Here is a 17,620-nt window from a genome sequence, read left to right as displayed (position 1 = left end):
CAACGCGGGGCTCGATCTCATGACCTTGAGATCAAGACCTGAGCTGAGATCAAGACCTGAGCTGAGATCAAGAGTCTGACACTTAACTGACTAAGCAACCCAGGCACCCCTGAAAAATGCACTTTTAAGAGAAGGAGAAGACAAGTCACGGACTGGGAGAAAATATTTGCAAACCATACATCTGGTGATGAACTAATATCTGAAATATACAAAGAACCCTTAAAGGTCAACAATGAGAAAATAAACAACTCAAAAAGTGAGCAAAAAATCTGAACAGATTACTCACCAAATAAGATATCCAGATGCCAAATTATCATAGGAAAAGCTCCTCAGCATCATATAACATTAGGGAACTGCAAATTAAAACAGCAATAACACTACACACCTATTAGAATGGCCAAAATCCAGAACTCTGACAACTCTTTAGCAAATGCTAAAGACAATATGGAAAAATAAGAAGTCTGTCATTCATTGCTGGTAGAATGCAAAATGGTGCAGACACTTTAGAAGACAATTCAGAAGGGATGCCTGGGTGACTCAGTCGGTTAAGCATCTGACTCTTGATTTCAGCTCAGGTCATTATCTCACGGTCGTGGGATCAAGCCCCGCATAGGGCTCTGCACTGGGCGTGGAGCCTGCTTAAGATTCTTTCTCCCTCTTTAAAAAAAAAAAAAACAACAACAATTTGGCAGTGTCTTACAAAGCTAAACATACTCTTATCATATAATCCAGGATATGCTCCTAGGTATTTACTCAAATGAATTGTGACTACTCAACGTTCATCAGTTACATTTATTACAAATATGTCCTGTATCTGCCATGTGTCATTTAACTTTATTTATGGTACTGTTGTGGTAGAGGCACTATAGACTCAGGGCTGAATATCAATCCCTGTTCCATTGCTTATCATCTCCATGACTTCGGACATTTTAGTTCATCTAACTTTGTCTCAGTTTCTTCCTCTGTAAAATTTAGGGGTGAATCGTACTGCATGTAAGTTGTACTTCAATAAAACTCTTTGAAAAGCAGACACAGAGACTCCTTCTGCCCTTTCTTCTCTCCTGCAGCCTGGAACATGATTGTGATGGCTGGAGCTTTGGCAGCTATTTTAGATTATGAGGATAAGGCCCATATTGAAGGGGAGGAGCAGGGAAACTGAAAGAGGCCTTTACACATGATAGAATTTCATTTCCATATCACATAAAATAGTTATTAAAATAGAGTATTCAGGGATGGAATGGTAGATCCACAAAGTTGTCAGCAAAAAATATTTAAATCTATTTTGTGTAACAACAAAAAGTATTAAAACTTCCAGATGCCAAATAATAGCTAACACTTATTGATTGCTTTTTGTTTACCAGTTTCCATTCAAGTACTTTGCATTATACTTATTTAATCTTCACAAGAAACCCCTGAAATAGATACTTATATCACTCTGATTTTATAGATGAAGAAACTTATTTAGAGATGTATCAGTTTGTTCATGCATTCACTAGTTGATGGGCATTTGGGCTGTTTCTGTGTTTTTGGTTATTATGAATAAACCTTGTGAGCATCCAGGTACAAATCTTTGTGTGGACATAATTTTAGTTTCTCTTGGATAAATACCTAAGAGTGGGATTGCTGGGTCAAATGGTAAGTGCATGTTTAATTTTATAAGAAGTGACAAACTGCTTTTGAATGGGGCTGTACAATTTCGTGTTCCCACTTAGAGTGCGTAAGTTGGTCCATATCCTTGTCAGTATCATCAGTATTGTCAGTCTTTTAAAATTTAACCATTCTGGTGGATGAGTATTGGTATTTGTTATTTTAATTAACATTTTCCAAATGACTAATGATATTGAGCATCTTTTCCTATGCTTCTTTGCCATTCACATATAAAAGCTTTACTTTAAAAAAAAAAAGATTTTATTTGTTTATTTGTCAGAGAGAGAGAAGGAGAGAACGAGCACAAACAAGAGGAGTGGCAGGCAGAGGATGAAGCAGGCCCCCCACTGAGCAAGGAGCCTGATGTGGGACTCATTCTCAATCAGATCATGACCTGAGCTGAAGGCAGACGCTTAACCAACTGAGCCCCCCAAGGCATCCTAAAAACTTTACTTTTTGAAGAGGTCAAATTTATCAGTCCTCTCCTTCATTACTTTACTTTTTTGTGTTTTGTTTAAAAAAATCCTTTCCTATCCCAAGGTCATAGGGATATTTTCAAATATTTTCTACTAAAAATGTTAAAATTTTATTTTCACAGTTAGGTCTTTAATCCACCTGGAATTTATTTTTGAATCTGGTGAAAGGTAGGAATCTAGTTTGATTTTTATTCATTATGGGAGACTCAATTTTAAAAAGACTATTAAATTTTTTACCTATTGGTAATTTGTATTGTTACTTTTGCCATTTACCAACTTCCCATATATGTAGGGGTTCCAGGTGCATTTTCGGTTGTGTTCTACTCCTACGGTAGAAGTGGCTTCAATATCTCCTGTAAGTTTCTGCCACTATGAGTTTATTCATGCTGTTTCTTATGTCTAGAGTGCTCTTCTCTTTCAGCTCCACCTTTCAAAATTCTAATCATCTTCAAAGTCCAGCTCAAATGGTCCTTATAGTCTTACAGGATCCTGCCATATGCCTTTCTTATTCCTCTAAATCAAATGAAGGGGCTCAGCATACCTTTAGTAGTTTATTCCTTTATCATAAATCTTGACTCTTCTCCTTGGTATCGTAATCAAATGTTTTTGCCTTCTTCTGCCAAACTGTAAACATGTATGTGTTGCTGTTGTAGACAGAATAATGTCCTCACCCCACCACATTCGGATTCCTGGAACATGTGAATATATTTCTTTACATGGCAAAAAAGGATTTTGCAGAGGTGATAAAATTAATGACCTTGAGATGAAGAGATTATTCTGGCAGGCCCAGTCTAATCATCTGGGTCCTTAAAACTGGAGAACATTTGCCAGCTGAGCTATAACAGCAATGAAGAATAGATATATTTGCTCACGATGGAGTTCCCTATAATCTGGAGCAGATTGTTAGATGTGTATGTAGTACTCGGTTATTGTTCATTGACTTGAATTGTGAAGCAATATGAAGCTGGGAACCATAGAATAATTTCGTTAGGTTCTTACCACATCACTGATACTTATCTCTAGCACCTTCATTTTGTCAAGTGAAGTCATTGCAGACTACTCAGACCAGCTTTCCTTTTGGTTGGCATCCCTGTGCACTCTGACTCTGACTATAATAATGGTAAATAAATATTCAGGCTACGTGCAGAGCTTCACTTACTTTACCTGCACAGACAACTCAATGGTAGAAAGTCCCAGGAGAGGCTCTTTCCTTATGGTGTTTAACCTAGTCAAAGGAACTTAATGAATACTGTTGGGTTCATTCCCAGACGTTTTCTGGTCTTTGCACTTACCTAGGGGAAGAGTCTGAGATTTGGAATCAGATATATAAGGACCTTGGAATCCTGGCTCTAGTCTTAACTAACTCTGACTTAGAGTAGGTCAGCAAATCTCTTGGAGTCTCAGTTTCCTCATACTTACGGTGGAAATAATAATACTTCTTTGAGTTGTCTCAAAATAATGAACAGATTCATGAGAATTTATTAGCCTGAAGTGGATGTTCCATGAATGCTAACTTTCTTCCCATCTCAGATACACCCCTACTAACAGAAACAGTCCAAGCTTCTATTTACTTTGAAGAGTTTGTTACAGACAGCTGATTCAACATGACATTTGTTCTTACTTTCTGTTTGTTGGTTTTATTTTTTAATACATATGTCTTTGGATTGGATCATCCTGTGTCATTGTTTTTTTTAAGTGTAGAGTTCTGTTTGTCATTCTGGATGTTTGGTTAAGAATAACCCATGTGATATGGGTGGTTTTAGTATTTAAAGATTGATAGCGGTATGGGTGTAAGAGGCTGGGGTATAAAAGAGATCAAAATAAAATAAAATATCTTAATAATGTATGATAAAATAAAATAGAACAGAACGGCAGTGCTGTAGAATGGTTATTGTCTTCTTCTGGAATCATTCTGGCCTCAGGAGCAGCTGTTGAGCCACCCACCTCTGCCCAATATGAAGCCTCATGTGAATAAGCCCATCAGGGTTTATGACACTGATGGGAGACAAATGGCTTCTGGGGTATGGTGATAGGGAAGTCACATTTAAGTCTCAGTGTCTTGGTGTCATTCTGCTTGTCTCCAGATAGTCCAGACCTTTGGTTCTCAAAATTTAAGAATATAAAAAAACAACGGATGAGTGCACATTAAAAATGCAGGTTTATGGACCTCCCCCGATGCTTGATTCAGTAGATCTGAAGTGGGTCTCAAGAATCAGCATTTCATTAACCACGTCAGCTGTTTCTGATTCTGGTTGCCGCCCAGGTCAGTGTTTCAGGGTGATGGAGCTCCAGGCAGAAGCCCATCATTCATTGGCGATTTACTGAGTGCTAATTAGAGGGTATGGCCCTTGCTCACCATCTTTGAGAGGGGAAATAAGACTTATATATATATATAGACAAGAGAACAGCTGCTAGTTCTTCAGGTTAGAGTCAAACTGCTGCTGCTTCTTTGTTCCCATTTCACTCTGTGTAAACTTCATGTTGGTTTAGAATAATGTATGCACTTGTCTCTCTACCACTTTGTGTATTTCTTGAGGGCAAGTGAGCTTCATTGACGACTACAGCAAGTTTGTTCCATCACCTTTTCTCATTCTTATAACTTTGGTTTTTGGCTATGACTCCGACCCTAGCCCCTGTGACAGTCTTTTGCTTGAGGCACTGCATATTAGGAAATGGTTTGTCTTCATATTACTTATTGGACCTGCTCTGTTATGTTACTGCTGCCACACCATTCTCCTTGTCTTCTGTCCATCTTGATGACCTGGAAGAGATAGCAATGATCACACATGCTCTATTGGGTTTTGGTTCTCACAGCAGGGAACACATGTCTGAGGCTAGTGGTCATGTGGGTGGGTGGCAAGGTGAGTCTTCTTGGGAACTACTCTATGGCACAATGTTTGGACATGAAGTAGGATTTCAAAAGGGTGTGGCCCCAAGATTTACATTTATGAAGGCATTGTGACATATTCTGAAGGTTTATCTGTTGCCTTCATGCTGGAAAAACATAAGCACATTGGTTTAGTCTCTAAGAAGGAGAGTAATTAGATTTAGACCAGTCAGTATCTGCTTTTCCTTCTTGAAGCTGGAACCATTATAAGTTCTTGGGAGAAGAGAATTGAGTTGGACTTGACATTGAGGAAAGTGTGAAGGTAAGGATAATTTAACTAAGAAAATTCTTTTGAAATAGTTGAAATTTGGTAGAAAATATACCGATATGGAGTGATGGAGAACTTTAAAGCTACAAATGCTTGTCTATACTTTGCTTTGAGTGTTCAAGCAAATGGTAAAGTGAAGTTCCAGAAATAGTTCAAATTTGTTTAGTGCACTGGGATTTATAAATGTGCCTTGAAATGAGTCACTACGATTTAGGAATACTTTATTTTGGTGGTGGCTCAAGATGAAATTTTAATTCAAGTTTTCCCCATGGCATTCATTTTATATTGAAGTTAGTATTTGGTTGAGATTCCATCAAGAACACTGTAGAATCTCTGTGAGCTGTTCTGAGTTCTCTCCTCTTTCTGTGCCCAGGCCTGGTCTGTGATTTATGTGGCTGTAACACTGGGAATTAACACCTGACACCTAAGTTAGATCTTGGGATTTGTCCAATATTATCTCTAAGTACTAGAGTTCAAAAAGATTTCCCTTTAGGGGGTGGATGAGTATGTAAGTTTGGAGGACGGTGAGAAAAAAAAGAGGTCAAAAGGGTATCAGGAGTCATTGCTTGTCATTAGCCCAGAAGATGATGTTTGGTATCATTAGGAATAGAGGCGGTTTTGTTTTTGTTGTTTTTGTTGTTGTTTTTGGCTCGGGGAGGAGTATGAGTTTTTAGGATAAATTGCAGCTGAAAGCTGGTGATTGAATCTTGCAGCCCACCATTTCCGGCCTGGGTGAACGACGTTCCCCATGAGATGATTTTAACTGGCAAGATCAGGCAAGGAAGATGTGGAGGAAAGACCTTTTTGTTTCCTCTTCTGGTGATTTTCCTGAGGTTTCTGCTGGTTGACTGGCAAGTATAATTTGCTCTGTGGGTGAGAAAAGCCCTGCGTTCTCCTTCCAAGGGGAACGTGTCTGGTCTTTGGATTTAGACTGGCTCAAACTTGGACTACGTGGCTTTAATGAGCCCTAAATTGCAACCTCAGGCAATAGTAGAGCAGGGAATAAAAGGTAGACTTATGGATAATGGTGTTCTCGGAGATCACACTGAAGTGATATTTGAGGATTTGAGCAGTTTCTCCTCTCCACAATGGAAGTGAAATAAACTGAATACCATTTTCATTGCCAGGAGCAACTGGGTCTGTTAGGTCCCTTAGCCAGGCAAATACAGCAAGCCTGCTTTGATTTCATTTTCTTTTTTTTTTTTTTTAAGATTTTATTTATTTATTTGACAGAGAAATAACCAGAGAGAGAGGGATCACAAGCAGGGGGAGTGGGAGAGGAAGAAGCAGGATCCCAGCAGATGAGCCTGATGTGATCCCAGAACGTCGGGATCACGCCCTGAGCCGAAGGCAGCCGCTAAACGACTGAGCCACCCACGCGCCCCTGATTTCATTTTCTTTGAGGTTTTTTAAACAGAAAACAATTGAGCCATCACACTGTTTCAGAATAAAAGGCTAAAGTCAGGAGTTCTATAACTGAGGTAGGAGCAATGCCTCATTTCTTCCCCTACCTGATCACCTCATATCCCTCTTCAACAACCTTTATTTACATTGCCTCCCTATCACATCCCAGTGGCTGTGCTGAGATATATTGGTTCACTTAGTTTTTGGGGCAGCAGGAACCTATTATAATGCTGGTCATGGAGGTGCATCAGGAAGATTATTTGGCCGGAGCCAAACATTTAAGAAGGGCCCCAAATTTAAGTTTTCATGGTAGCTCCAACATAGGCAGTATGTTTTACATGTGTGTTGAAGGTATTTATTAGGTAAATCTAAGCATTGAAAAGCAACCATGGTTTCTGTAACTCTGAGGAAAGAGTTTGGCATTTTTTTCCTTTTTTCAATTTATTGGGGCATAAAAAATGAAGGCTAGCCCAGGCTCCTAATCTCTGAGGTCCCAGTTGACTGCTACACAGGCTCTCAATAGTGATGGACATAGAGGCTAATGAAGAGGACAGACCTTCAAAACGAATCACACAAAGAACCCATTAAAATAAGAACTGGGTACCTTGAGAAGGTATAAGAGGGTCTTCTCTCTGGGCCATCACGGAGGATTTCCCTAAGCAGATGAAATTGAAACAGCAAGGGGAGTCAGCCAAATTTGGGGAGGGAGTGTTGATATAAGGCAGTAGAGGCAATAGGTCTTAATAATCCATTAATTTTCAGAGACATAAGTGGCCTCTATGATGATTTTCATATTTTGAGTTTGGGCAAGTGAAGTGAATGGTGGTGGTGTTAACAAAATCAGTGAGTAGGGAAAAATTATTTCCTGGTAGTGGGTGGATAGATAAGATGATTAGTTCTATTTGTGGGTATGTTGAGTATGAGTGAAGTTTGAGACATCAGAGTAGAGATGTTCTATAAATATGTGATCTTATAAGAAGGGCTTAGTTACTCTTGTTAATTTAGAACTTTATAGTGTATAAGATGCTATCCAGGCTCTATGGGGGTGGGTGGGTAGAAAGAATAGATTTATGGTCCTTGCTTTCAAGAAGCTTATTCTTTAAATACAGCGAAGGAATTAAATAACTACAGAAGACTGCAGTAACCTTAGTAACAATAGCAGGAGAAATGTTACAAGCACTACATGAATGATTGCCAAGAGAATTACATAGATGCTTGTTGCTTTTCAGCACTTATTGTCCAAGCACAATTTCTCATTTAATTTTACTTTTGTTCTAGTTAGAGGTGGGTTGAGGATAACATAAGCTTACTTAATACTACTGTGGGTTATTTGCTTTGGAGAAATGCATTTTAATTTTAGGAGTAGGTATTGTTCTTTGTCCCATTTTACAGAAAAGGAAACAGAGGCACTGAGAAGTTAAATAACTTGCCCAAGTCACGTAGCTAGCAAATAGTAGGGTTGGGATTCAGATCTAGTCAGCCTGAATCCAAAGCCCCTTCTCAGGTTTGAAAAATGCTATTCTTTTCACTAAATATATCCCCTATTACTTAAGTTATTTGAAAACTTTAAGTGGCTGCAAAAATTTTTAAATCATTCTCTTGATTTTAGACAATGTATCTTTTTAATTTGGTGCCTGTATTTCCAGTTATAACTTTAGGATAATTCCTGGAAATGGGTTTCCTGTACGAAGGAATATAAATCCTTCCAAGCTTCTTAAAACATATCAGATTCTTCTCCAGAAAAATACAAATAATTTATAGTCGATGTATTTTTCAATCCCACATAAAAGCATTTTTCAATACTATGTGCCTTCATAAACCAAGACAAACAGGAGAACTTAGTGACACTGTTGAATGAAATCCTTACTGATAATATAAACAGTCAATTAACACGTATTTTGTATGCTATATAATTATATTCTGTATTATTACAATAAAGTAAGCTAGAGGAAAGAAAATGTCATGAAGCAAATCTTAAGGAAGAGAAAATACATTTCCAGTATGTACTGTAAAAAAATCTGCATGTAAGTGGACTGGAGCAGTTCAACCCTGTGTTGTTCAAGAGTCAACTATACTGAGTCAGAGTCTCCCAGAAGGTTTGGATGATTCAGGGGTGTTCCAAAATGTCCGCCTGGGGGCTTGACTGGAAATTTAACAGACCTTTACTGTTTGGGTTAACTTCATAGTTCCCCCTTGAAACTTCACAGTTGCGAAGGATGTGAAAGTAACCCAAAGGGGTCTTCCCTGACCTGAGATGCCCAGTAGCCACTGGGATATAAGGAGATAAAACCCTCTGCTGAGCCAGGGGAAACATGAAATCTCCTTTCATCAGTTCTCCTACATCTGGCCTACTGTGTGAGATTCATAAAGATGATTCTGCATTCTGTCTTCATTATTCTGTTGATGGTACAGTACATTTGAACAAAGTGCTGCTCATATAATTCAAGACTGATTTTCTGTAACACTGACCAAAAATGGAGGGTATTTCTCTTTATTATTTGCCATACCATGTAAACATAACAATTGTGTAAACAATTTGATTTGGCTTGGTATCCATCTGGATAGGCTGGGTTAAGCTCTGTAAGCCTTAAAGGTTCTATAACTTAGCACAATTAATCTGAAGCAGACTGGTTGGCCATCCACTATGTTGTGGATAAGCCATGCCAAGATTGCCAAGGCAGGAGAAAGGAGAGTTAAAGGAGTCATAAGTGAGTCTTAACTCACTCAGCCTGGAAATGACAAATGCCATAGTCCATTGACCAGAACTAGAAATATGGTTTTTGTTTGTTTGTTTAGGTATAATAAAATCTTTTATTCAGAAGTTTCTATTTAAATTGAAGTTAGTTAACATATGTGTTAGATTGGTTTCAGGAGTAGAATTTAGTGATTTATCACGTACATACAACACCCAGTGCTCATCACAACAAGTGCCCTTCTTAATGCCCATCACCCATGTAGCCTATCCCACCATCCCCTTCAGCAACCCTCAGTTTGTTTTCTATAGTTGAGTCTCTTATGGTTTGCCCCTCTCTCTGTTTTTATCTCATTTTATTTTTCCTTCCCTTCCCTTATGTGTATCTGTTTTGTTTCTTTAATTTCACATATAAGTGAAATCATATGGTATTTGTTTTTCTCTGACTAAGTCGACTTGTTTCACTTAGCATAATACCCTCTAGTTCCATCCACATCATTGCAAATGGCAAGATTTCATTCTCTTTGAGGTCTGAGTAATATTCCATTGTAAAAAAAATACCACATCTTCTTTATCCATTCACCAGTCGATGGACACTTGGGCTCTTTCCATAGTTTGGCTAATGTTGATAATACTGCTATAAACATCGGGGTGCATGGACCTCTTTGAATCTGTATTTTTGCATCCTTTCGGTAAATACCTAGTAGTGCAATTTCTGGGTTGTAAGGTAGTTCTATTTTTAACTTTTTGAGGTACCTCCATACTGTTTAGAAACATGGTTTTGAGTCACCTGGAGAAGAGGCTGGGAAAAGTCTGTAGAGGAGCACTTGAATATTTGATGAGCACTAATGGTATCTTTTATATACTCTGATGCTTGATACTTTGAAATTACTTAAAAAATTATAGGCAATTTTATATCATTTCAAGTTTTAAACATACAGGTAAAACTTTCATATTACTTTCTTCCAAATATGCTTAAAGTGTAACTATATGGTGTTGCACAGGCTATCATTTTAAGAAATCCATGAGCTCCCTATTAAAAACAACAGAACACTTGCTTAATAGTTGTGAGATTTGGGCAAGTCACTTATCTCTCTAAATCTGTGTCCCAATTGAAAATGGGTATGTTGTAAAAATTAGGGTAGAGATTATGTGTAAAACACTTGACATAGTGCCTAACACAAGGTAAGCATTCAATGAATATGAATTTTTCTCTTGTTGGTATTGTTGGTATTGCAGTGATTGACAGTAATATTGACTCCTTAAATCAACGGTATATCCATAATCATCAAGAAATAGTGTATTTTATGAGAATGAGCGATGTTTTGGCTAAGTTCTGGAAACAAAATATCTTCATCTTCTATATGTTCTTATCTTGGTAGACATGGGGAGTTTCAAAGGTCATGCCCTCCCTGGAACCTTCTTCATTATCATGGGTATTTGGTGGACCATCAAGTGCATTCTGAAGTATGCCTGCAAAAAGCACAAACGGACTTCCTACCTTGGCTCCAAAGCATTATTCCAACGAATAGAAATTTTTGAGGGAATTGTAATAATTGGCATGGCTATCACTGGTGAGTGGACCATTTCTGTGTTCTGTTTTCTCCTTTTGGGTATTTTTATATACAAAGAGGAAATTAAATATCAAATCAAGAAATTGCTAAAATGAATTTTTATTAAAAAATATCTCTGAACACATATTCTAATTGTAATTTCTATCTGATATCATTTGTTAGAAGGTGACACTTCATGTTTATACAAAGGCCTATTCCTTAATGAGTCAGTCATAGGTATTAACTTGCCTGCCTACTCAAGGCAAATTTCCTTTATTGAATTAGTTGGAACCTCTGAAATAATTTTATATCATTTACTCTGAAAGAGTAAACTTTGTCAGAAACCATTTTTTCAAAATGATGCTAGAATAATCAAGTTATTGTGGGAAAACCTCAGTCAGAGGTTGTTGCTGCTGGTGAGACTGTACAGAGGTGTCAGGCTGAAGAAGACCTTACTTTCAACACTCATCCTTTTTGTGTGATTCCTAAATTGAAAAGGGAAGTTAGGCCAGATGACTTCTAAGGCCTTTCATTGACTATAAGATTCTGTGGAAATTTTCTGTGGTTTTAGAATTCCACCGTAGCCTCTCCCTTGTGAAAGGCAGAACTCTCACATTTGCCTTTGGATTTCTTCATGCTTTATTCATGGCAATACGTCTTTGTTATGGACACGAAATTACAGAACCACCATTTCCAAAAGAGAGGAATTGCCTTGCCAAATTCCGTAGATCGACACATAAGGCGGCATTTTAAAGGAAGTTTTACTGTTCCTGTAACTGACTAGATCACGCGCTATAACCTGTGTTTGCTCAGTTATCCCTAATTGGGGAAAAGCTGAACTCTAGTATTTTGATTCTGAATCAAGTACAACTCTCCACTTCCTGGCAGCTACCCAAAGACGCATGATGTGTCAGAAGGAAGTAATCAACCTTTGTAGGGTTTATCTAGTCATTAGATGAAAACGGGAACTAAGACCATCAGTGGAACTGATCAGAGGACTATGAAGAACTGAAATGATCAGCTCTGAAGATCTGAAATAACTAGCTGCTTTACTAAATTGGTTATCTTTAACTAAAAGTTGATCATCCAAACCCGTATTTGAACCTATAAAAGCAGCCTAAAGCACCAGTACTTAGCTGTTCGGGAACAGCCCAGAAAGAAGAATCAGCATCATTAGATTTGACTAAGCCATGTGAAGTTAATTCTGCATCTTTCTGCTTTCTTTGTGAAGTCATGGAGAGGGTGGCTAAAACTGTGATATGTTCCTTTGCAGGCATGCTTGGAGAGCAATTTATTACTGGAGGGCCCCACTTGGCCTTATATGACTATAAAGAGGGCCAGTGGGTTGAACTCCTGAGCTGGCATCATTTCACCATGTATTTCTTCTTTGGGCTGCTGGGTGTGGCAAATGTCTTATGTTTTATCATCAATTCACTTCCCACCTCCTTAACCAAGTTAATGTTGTCAAATGCCTTATTTGTGGAGGGTAAGTATAAGTGAGTATGTTCCTGTACCTTTCGCTATCCTTGGACACGTGTCTAGCCCTGTACAATAATATTGCTTTGGTGTCCTGGTGCTGCCTTGATCAATTGGGCCATCTGTTTGGGCCATGGTGAGATAGTCAGACGTCCTCCTTAGGACGCCAAGGATTTTCCCTTTCTACTGACTCATACAGTACAACCAGACAAGCACCGACATTTGATGTGCTTGATTCACATTTCACATCATTCTTAAAGAACCACCTACCATGGTTATTTATCTCTAGGTTATCTTGGAGAGAATCATTATTTCCATTTTTAACAAGTGAAACTGAGCTCAAGGTAGTGAAGCATGAATGTCCTGAAACAAGGAGACCACTCACAGCAACCTACTAACCTGCTAACTAGCTTTTTTCATGTTGATATAGTGAAACTCCACCATTACCTGATAAGTAGGGTCAAAAAATAAGTCACTAAAAATAGGAGGTCCTATTTTTGAGAGACTAATGAAAAACACTTTTTGTTCAGTTGATGTCCCTGTTACTGTGTAGGGAAAACAGGTGTTCAGTCATTTGTTTTCATTTATTGTATTTGTAAGGAATTGATTGATTATAGAACTACAAAAGCCCCAATTTATCAGGAGATAGTCATTTCCTAACTGTCTACCTTCCTTCCCACATCTGAAGATAAGGACTTTTGCCAACCCCTCCCTGAGAACAAAGGCTAACTAAAAGTTGGGCATCAACAACCAACAGCAAGATTTTCAGTATCTCAGGGTGTTACCATTTTGAGTGAACATCTTTTCCTCCTCATCTACATGAAAAGGTCGAAGATAAAGCTGGAATCTGCTCATGGGATTAAAAACTATAGGTAGTTACTACTTCTGGGAGCTTCCAGAGCATCTTGTCATACCCATCAAAGTCCACTCTTATGATTTGTGTATATATATATATATGTATATTTGCTTACTCCAATGGACCGAAATCCTTAAGGGGAGGATTTGTCTCATTCATCTGTGTATTCACCCTAACTCTTGGGTGTTACACTTACTATTCATCCTCCTGCACAGAAAATGCTTTGAAATATAGTTAGTCAAAAACATCATGGTATGTTAGACAAGAAAATAAAGGTTGAGACAGGGAAAAGGAGTGGTAGATCTCTATCCTAAGAGGTAGTGATGACGGAACATCTGAGTGGCTCAGTCGCTTAAGTGTCTGCCTTCAGCTTAGGTCATGATCCCAGGACTGTGGGAGTCCTGCATTGGGCTCCTTGCTCAGCAGGAAGCCTGCTTCACCCCCTGCCTGTGCTCTCTCTCTCTCTGACAAATAAATAAATAAAGTCTTGAAAAAGAAAAAGAGGTAGTGATGACTCCAAAAATGCTAGAAGTTTCCATTATTGTAGGAAGCAGAGAGCACTTGATATTTTGGACAAATTGGTGTGTGTACGTGTGTGTGTGTGTGTGTGTAAAATTCTGTGGGGTGGAAGAGAGAGAGGGGGGAGAGGGAGAGGGAGAGAGCGAGGGAGAGAAATGGTGGATGTCCCTTGGTTTCACTGAAAAAGAGAAACTATTTTTTCCCTCTCTATCAGCTTTTGTCATGTACAATCACACTCATGGCCGGGAAATGCTGGACATCTTTGTACACCAGCTGCTGGTCTTGGCCGTCTTTGTGGCAGGACTGATTGCCTTCTTGGAGCTCTTCATACGGACCAATATCACCGTGGAACTTCTTCGGACAAGCTGTATCCTGCTTCAGGGGAGCTGGTTCTGGCAGGTGAGTCGGGGCCTCCGGTGAATGTATCTGGTATCTCCATCGCACTCTCCTCTCTTTGATGGGGTATTTTGATCTAGAATCAGAGACTTCCTTCTGATGTGCTGCCTGTAGCGAGAACATGGGTCTTGGAGAGGTGATGTTTCTTTGAGTAGCCCAGAAGCCCTGGTGGGAGTGCTGGCAGAGCCGCCGGGAAGGAAGTGGGGTGTGTTCATCTTCAGCACACACCGGAATATCCATAATGTAGGCCTTCTGAACCATTGCTTTTTGTGGGCAGCAGGTGCTAATAGTAAAGCAGTTTACAGCCTAATGAGTGATAAGCTTGAGAAACATATGAAAGGCAGGAAGGAGAGGAAATGATTACTTATTGAGAAACGATGATGTGCCAGCCACTCTACAGGACGATTACGTACATGTTGCTTCCTTTTGTCCTCACAGTGACTTGGAAGTTAGGTATTGTCATCCCAAATTTACGGACAGGACTCAGCGAGACCACATGACTATCCCAGATTCGTACAGTAATGAAACTAGGATCTAAATGTGGGTCTGTCTGACCCCAAGTCCCAGGCTCTTTCCATTTTACCCTGTTTACTACCTAACCGTGGCGTGTTGTCAAAAACATGTATTCCAATTAGTGAACTTATGTTTCATAGAGACCGGTAAATCATAATCCAATATGCTCATATAGATGTAAGGAAAGTCTGAGATGAACGGTGAACGGGGTTCAATAGGGGGTGACTTCTTCGAGGAGACGTTGCATCACCAGAAGGCAAGAACTTGGGATGAGGTTATTGCAGGGATTTGCAAACTAATTAGTGTTCCATTAATAATTAATGATCGATTAAGAATCTGAGGGAAGAAGCATGGGCTGTCAGAAGTGAGAATAGGTTGACCTAATGTTGTCCCTTTTGGCGGAGAAATAATGTTTTCATATTTTACCAAAAGCTTTTCTAGGAAAGCGCTATGAGGTTAAAAATCTTTGGGCATAAATCTGTGACTATTTAAAAAATCTTTTCCATCTATCAGTATGTCTAGACTAGTTTCTTTTTTTACCTGGTGGCCAGACTAAATAACGTTTGGAGGCTTGAAGAAAAATGAACATTTAATACCATTGCAAACACACACACTGGCAGGAAATGAAGGTTTAACTGTAGTACCTCTCCCCACCCTCAGATTCCTGCGAAACAAAAATGTCTAGAGACGTAGGTGAATTTATTTTGTTTTTATTTCGATGCTATGTGTGGTATATGAATGTTAATGGCCAAAACTCTGTCTTAAGCTGATATGACATTATGATGTGCTTTTCATCGTATTTTTTTTCTTCTCTACTTGTCCACAGGTGGTTAATACTAGTGCATAAACAATATGTACACAGATTAGCACACCTAGACTCTTGGAACCATAAATAAGGAGATGCAAAATGTATGAGGCAAATGTTCAGATTGGCCATTTTTTTCTATAACTCATAATAGGCAAACATAGAGGGAACTACGCTCCCAACCTATAAAAATAGTTTCTTTCCCAAACCTCATTACAGTCAGATATGTTTTCTCAAAAACTGTCATGAGCACGCGATGAAGGAGCGCACTTGAGTTGTGTCTTTCCACAGTGTCAGCTGTATTCAATCATAAAGCCAAGTTAAATCACAATGATAAAGCAGGTTCAGGATTCCAGACTCAGTGACATTTCACCATGTGGTTAAACTTGGCTTCTTACGCAGCACCCAAAGCAGGACAGAAGACAAACCACACAACGAGCAAGATAACAGAAGGGTGTAGGAAGTTCACCATGTAAACGCGCTATCAGTCTGTGGGTGCGCAGTTAAGATAAGGTCTCGGTCTGGTCCGGGTCCGCTCTCTGCACTTAGTGCTTCTGATGTTCAAGCAGTGAAGGATCTCTGTTCTGTTCGGGGATCAGCTGAGCAGAGCCTTCCACAGCAGTTGCCTTTTTTAAGAGGTCAGACATGAAGGGGGGTCAGCTATGAAAAGTTGGGCAGTTTGCTGCCAAAATGCTTCCCTTTTTAAAGGGAATTAATTGGTTTTGGGTAACTGCAGAACTCCTCTGGTTCTGCTCGTTATCAGTTCTGGGGTATCAGCTGATGCTTGTCCCTGCGATATCTCCTAGCTCCTGCTTGACATGAGAGACTCCATTTTGCTCTCTACAAAAACCTATCCCTACCATGCAATTTAAAAAAGAAAAAGATACCCTTCAGGCCCATTCAATCCATGAATCATGGCTTCTCTGAGACTCAATGTGGGAAAATCAATCTTTCTTTCTTTCTTTTTATTTATTTGAGAGAGAGGAAGAGAGAGAGAGAGAGAATGTGTGAGTGGGGGGAAGGGGCAGGTGGAGAGGGAGTGGGAGAGAGAGAATCTCAAGCAGATTCCCCACTGAGCACAGAGCCCTGGAGGTGGGGGGGGTGGGATGGAAGGCTCAATCTCACAATCTTGAGATCAGGACTTGAGCTGAAATCAAGAGTCGGATGCTTAACCGACTGAGCCACCCAGGTACGCCTGGGGGAGAATATTTCTAAAGCTCATTTTTGCACTTTGTCATTTCCAAGTTCCTTCCCATGATTGTCAGAGTTGAGGCAGAGACCATCAAGGGAGGAGGAAGATGCTTCTGCTGTCTTTGCTTCCCATTACTTTGAACAGTAACTTCTGCTGCATCACCCACCCCCACTAATTGCCCCGGGGACTCCTCCCATGACTTCCCAGATTGCTGAGCCCAAAGTAAAATGCAGCCTTGTCTTGCCTTTAACAAAGATAAAAGTTCATTCAAAGATGTCAAAAAGACCCAACTAAGCAGTAATGGTCTGAGGTCTGATACGGTAGATCAAACACTTGTTTAAGGCTAATAGTGTTGAAATAAGTGATTGGAGAATAAGACGTAAAACACGAGGAAATTCAAACTCTAACCTATGGGAAATGGGCCCCTGGCCAATTCTAATCCACTATGACCTCACCTTAAGTTGATGACATCTGCAAAGACCTTATTTCCAAATAAGGTCAAATTCACAGGCACCAAGAGTTAGGACATCAACATATCCTTTTGGAGGCACACAATATAACCCACAACAACTCTAACCCTTACCTCTGGGAGCTGTAGCAAATCATTCCCCAAGCAGGGATAGATGGGTGGATGGCATTGGAAGGACATTGGTGGGACCAGTTGGTAGGAAATGGGGAGCTGGTCCACAGTTCATTACACTCAACTCTCCCTAAAAGATACCTACTTGACACAATTTCTTTGTCACCTTTCATGAGTTGCTGCAAAAGGAGAGCATGAGAAGAATGGGGATAATGATATCTTATTCTTGGGGTTATTAAGAGAACTGAGAATTATTGTGAAGTTTATGTGCATGAATGAGGTTAAGATGCCCCACTCCTAGTGATGCATGTACTGGGTGGTACAAACGGTAGTGCTCTTTCCAACTAAAGGGAATT

At 39.5% G+C, this 17,620-nt stretch overlaps 1 protein-coding gene across 3 annotated transcripts in view; it reads left to right on the top strand.

The window, feature by feature from the left end:
• Positions 1-17,620, top strand: part of TMEM45A (transmembrane protein 45A) — a 70,268-nt gene that overhangs the window by 39,534 nt on the left and 13,114 nt on the right. For 2 of the 3 annotated variants that reach the window (XM_026492168.4, XM_057306723.1), the window contains exons 2-4: positions 10,757-10,948; positions 12,201-12,413; positions 13,993-14,177. In XM_026492168.4, the coding sequence (XP_026347953.1) occupies positions 10,759-10,948; positions 12,201-12,413; positions 13,993-14,177 (588 nt within the window). In that variant the 5' untranslated portion in view covers positions 10,757-10,758. Of the gene's footprint in view, positions 1-5,158; positions 5,273-10,756; positions 10,949-12,200; positions 12,414-13,992; positions 14,178-17,620 lie in introns of those variants that run through there. The other variant, XM_057306722.1, reaches the window with a different exon arrangement.

Source organism: Ursus arctos, unplaced genomic scaffold (assembly GCF_023065955.2).
Source record: "Ursus arctos isolate Adak ecotype North America unplaced genomic scaffold, UrsArc2.0 scaffold_4, whole genome shotgun sequence".
In the NCBI taxonomy this organism is placed as follows: domain Eukaryota; kingdom Metazoa; phylum Chordata; class Mammalia; order Carnivora; family Ursidae; genus Ursus; species Ursus arctos.
The sequence above is the reverse complement of the archived record's forward strand: the minus strand, read 5'-3'. Positions and strand labels throughout refer to the sequence as shown.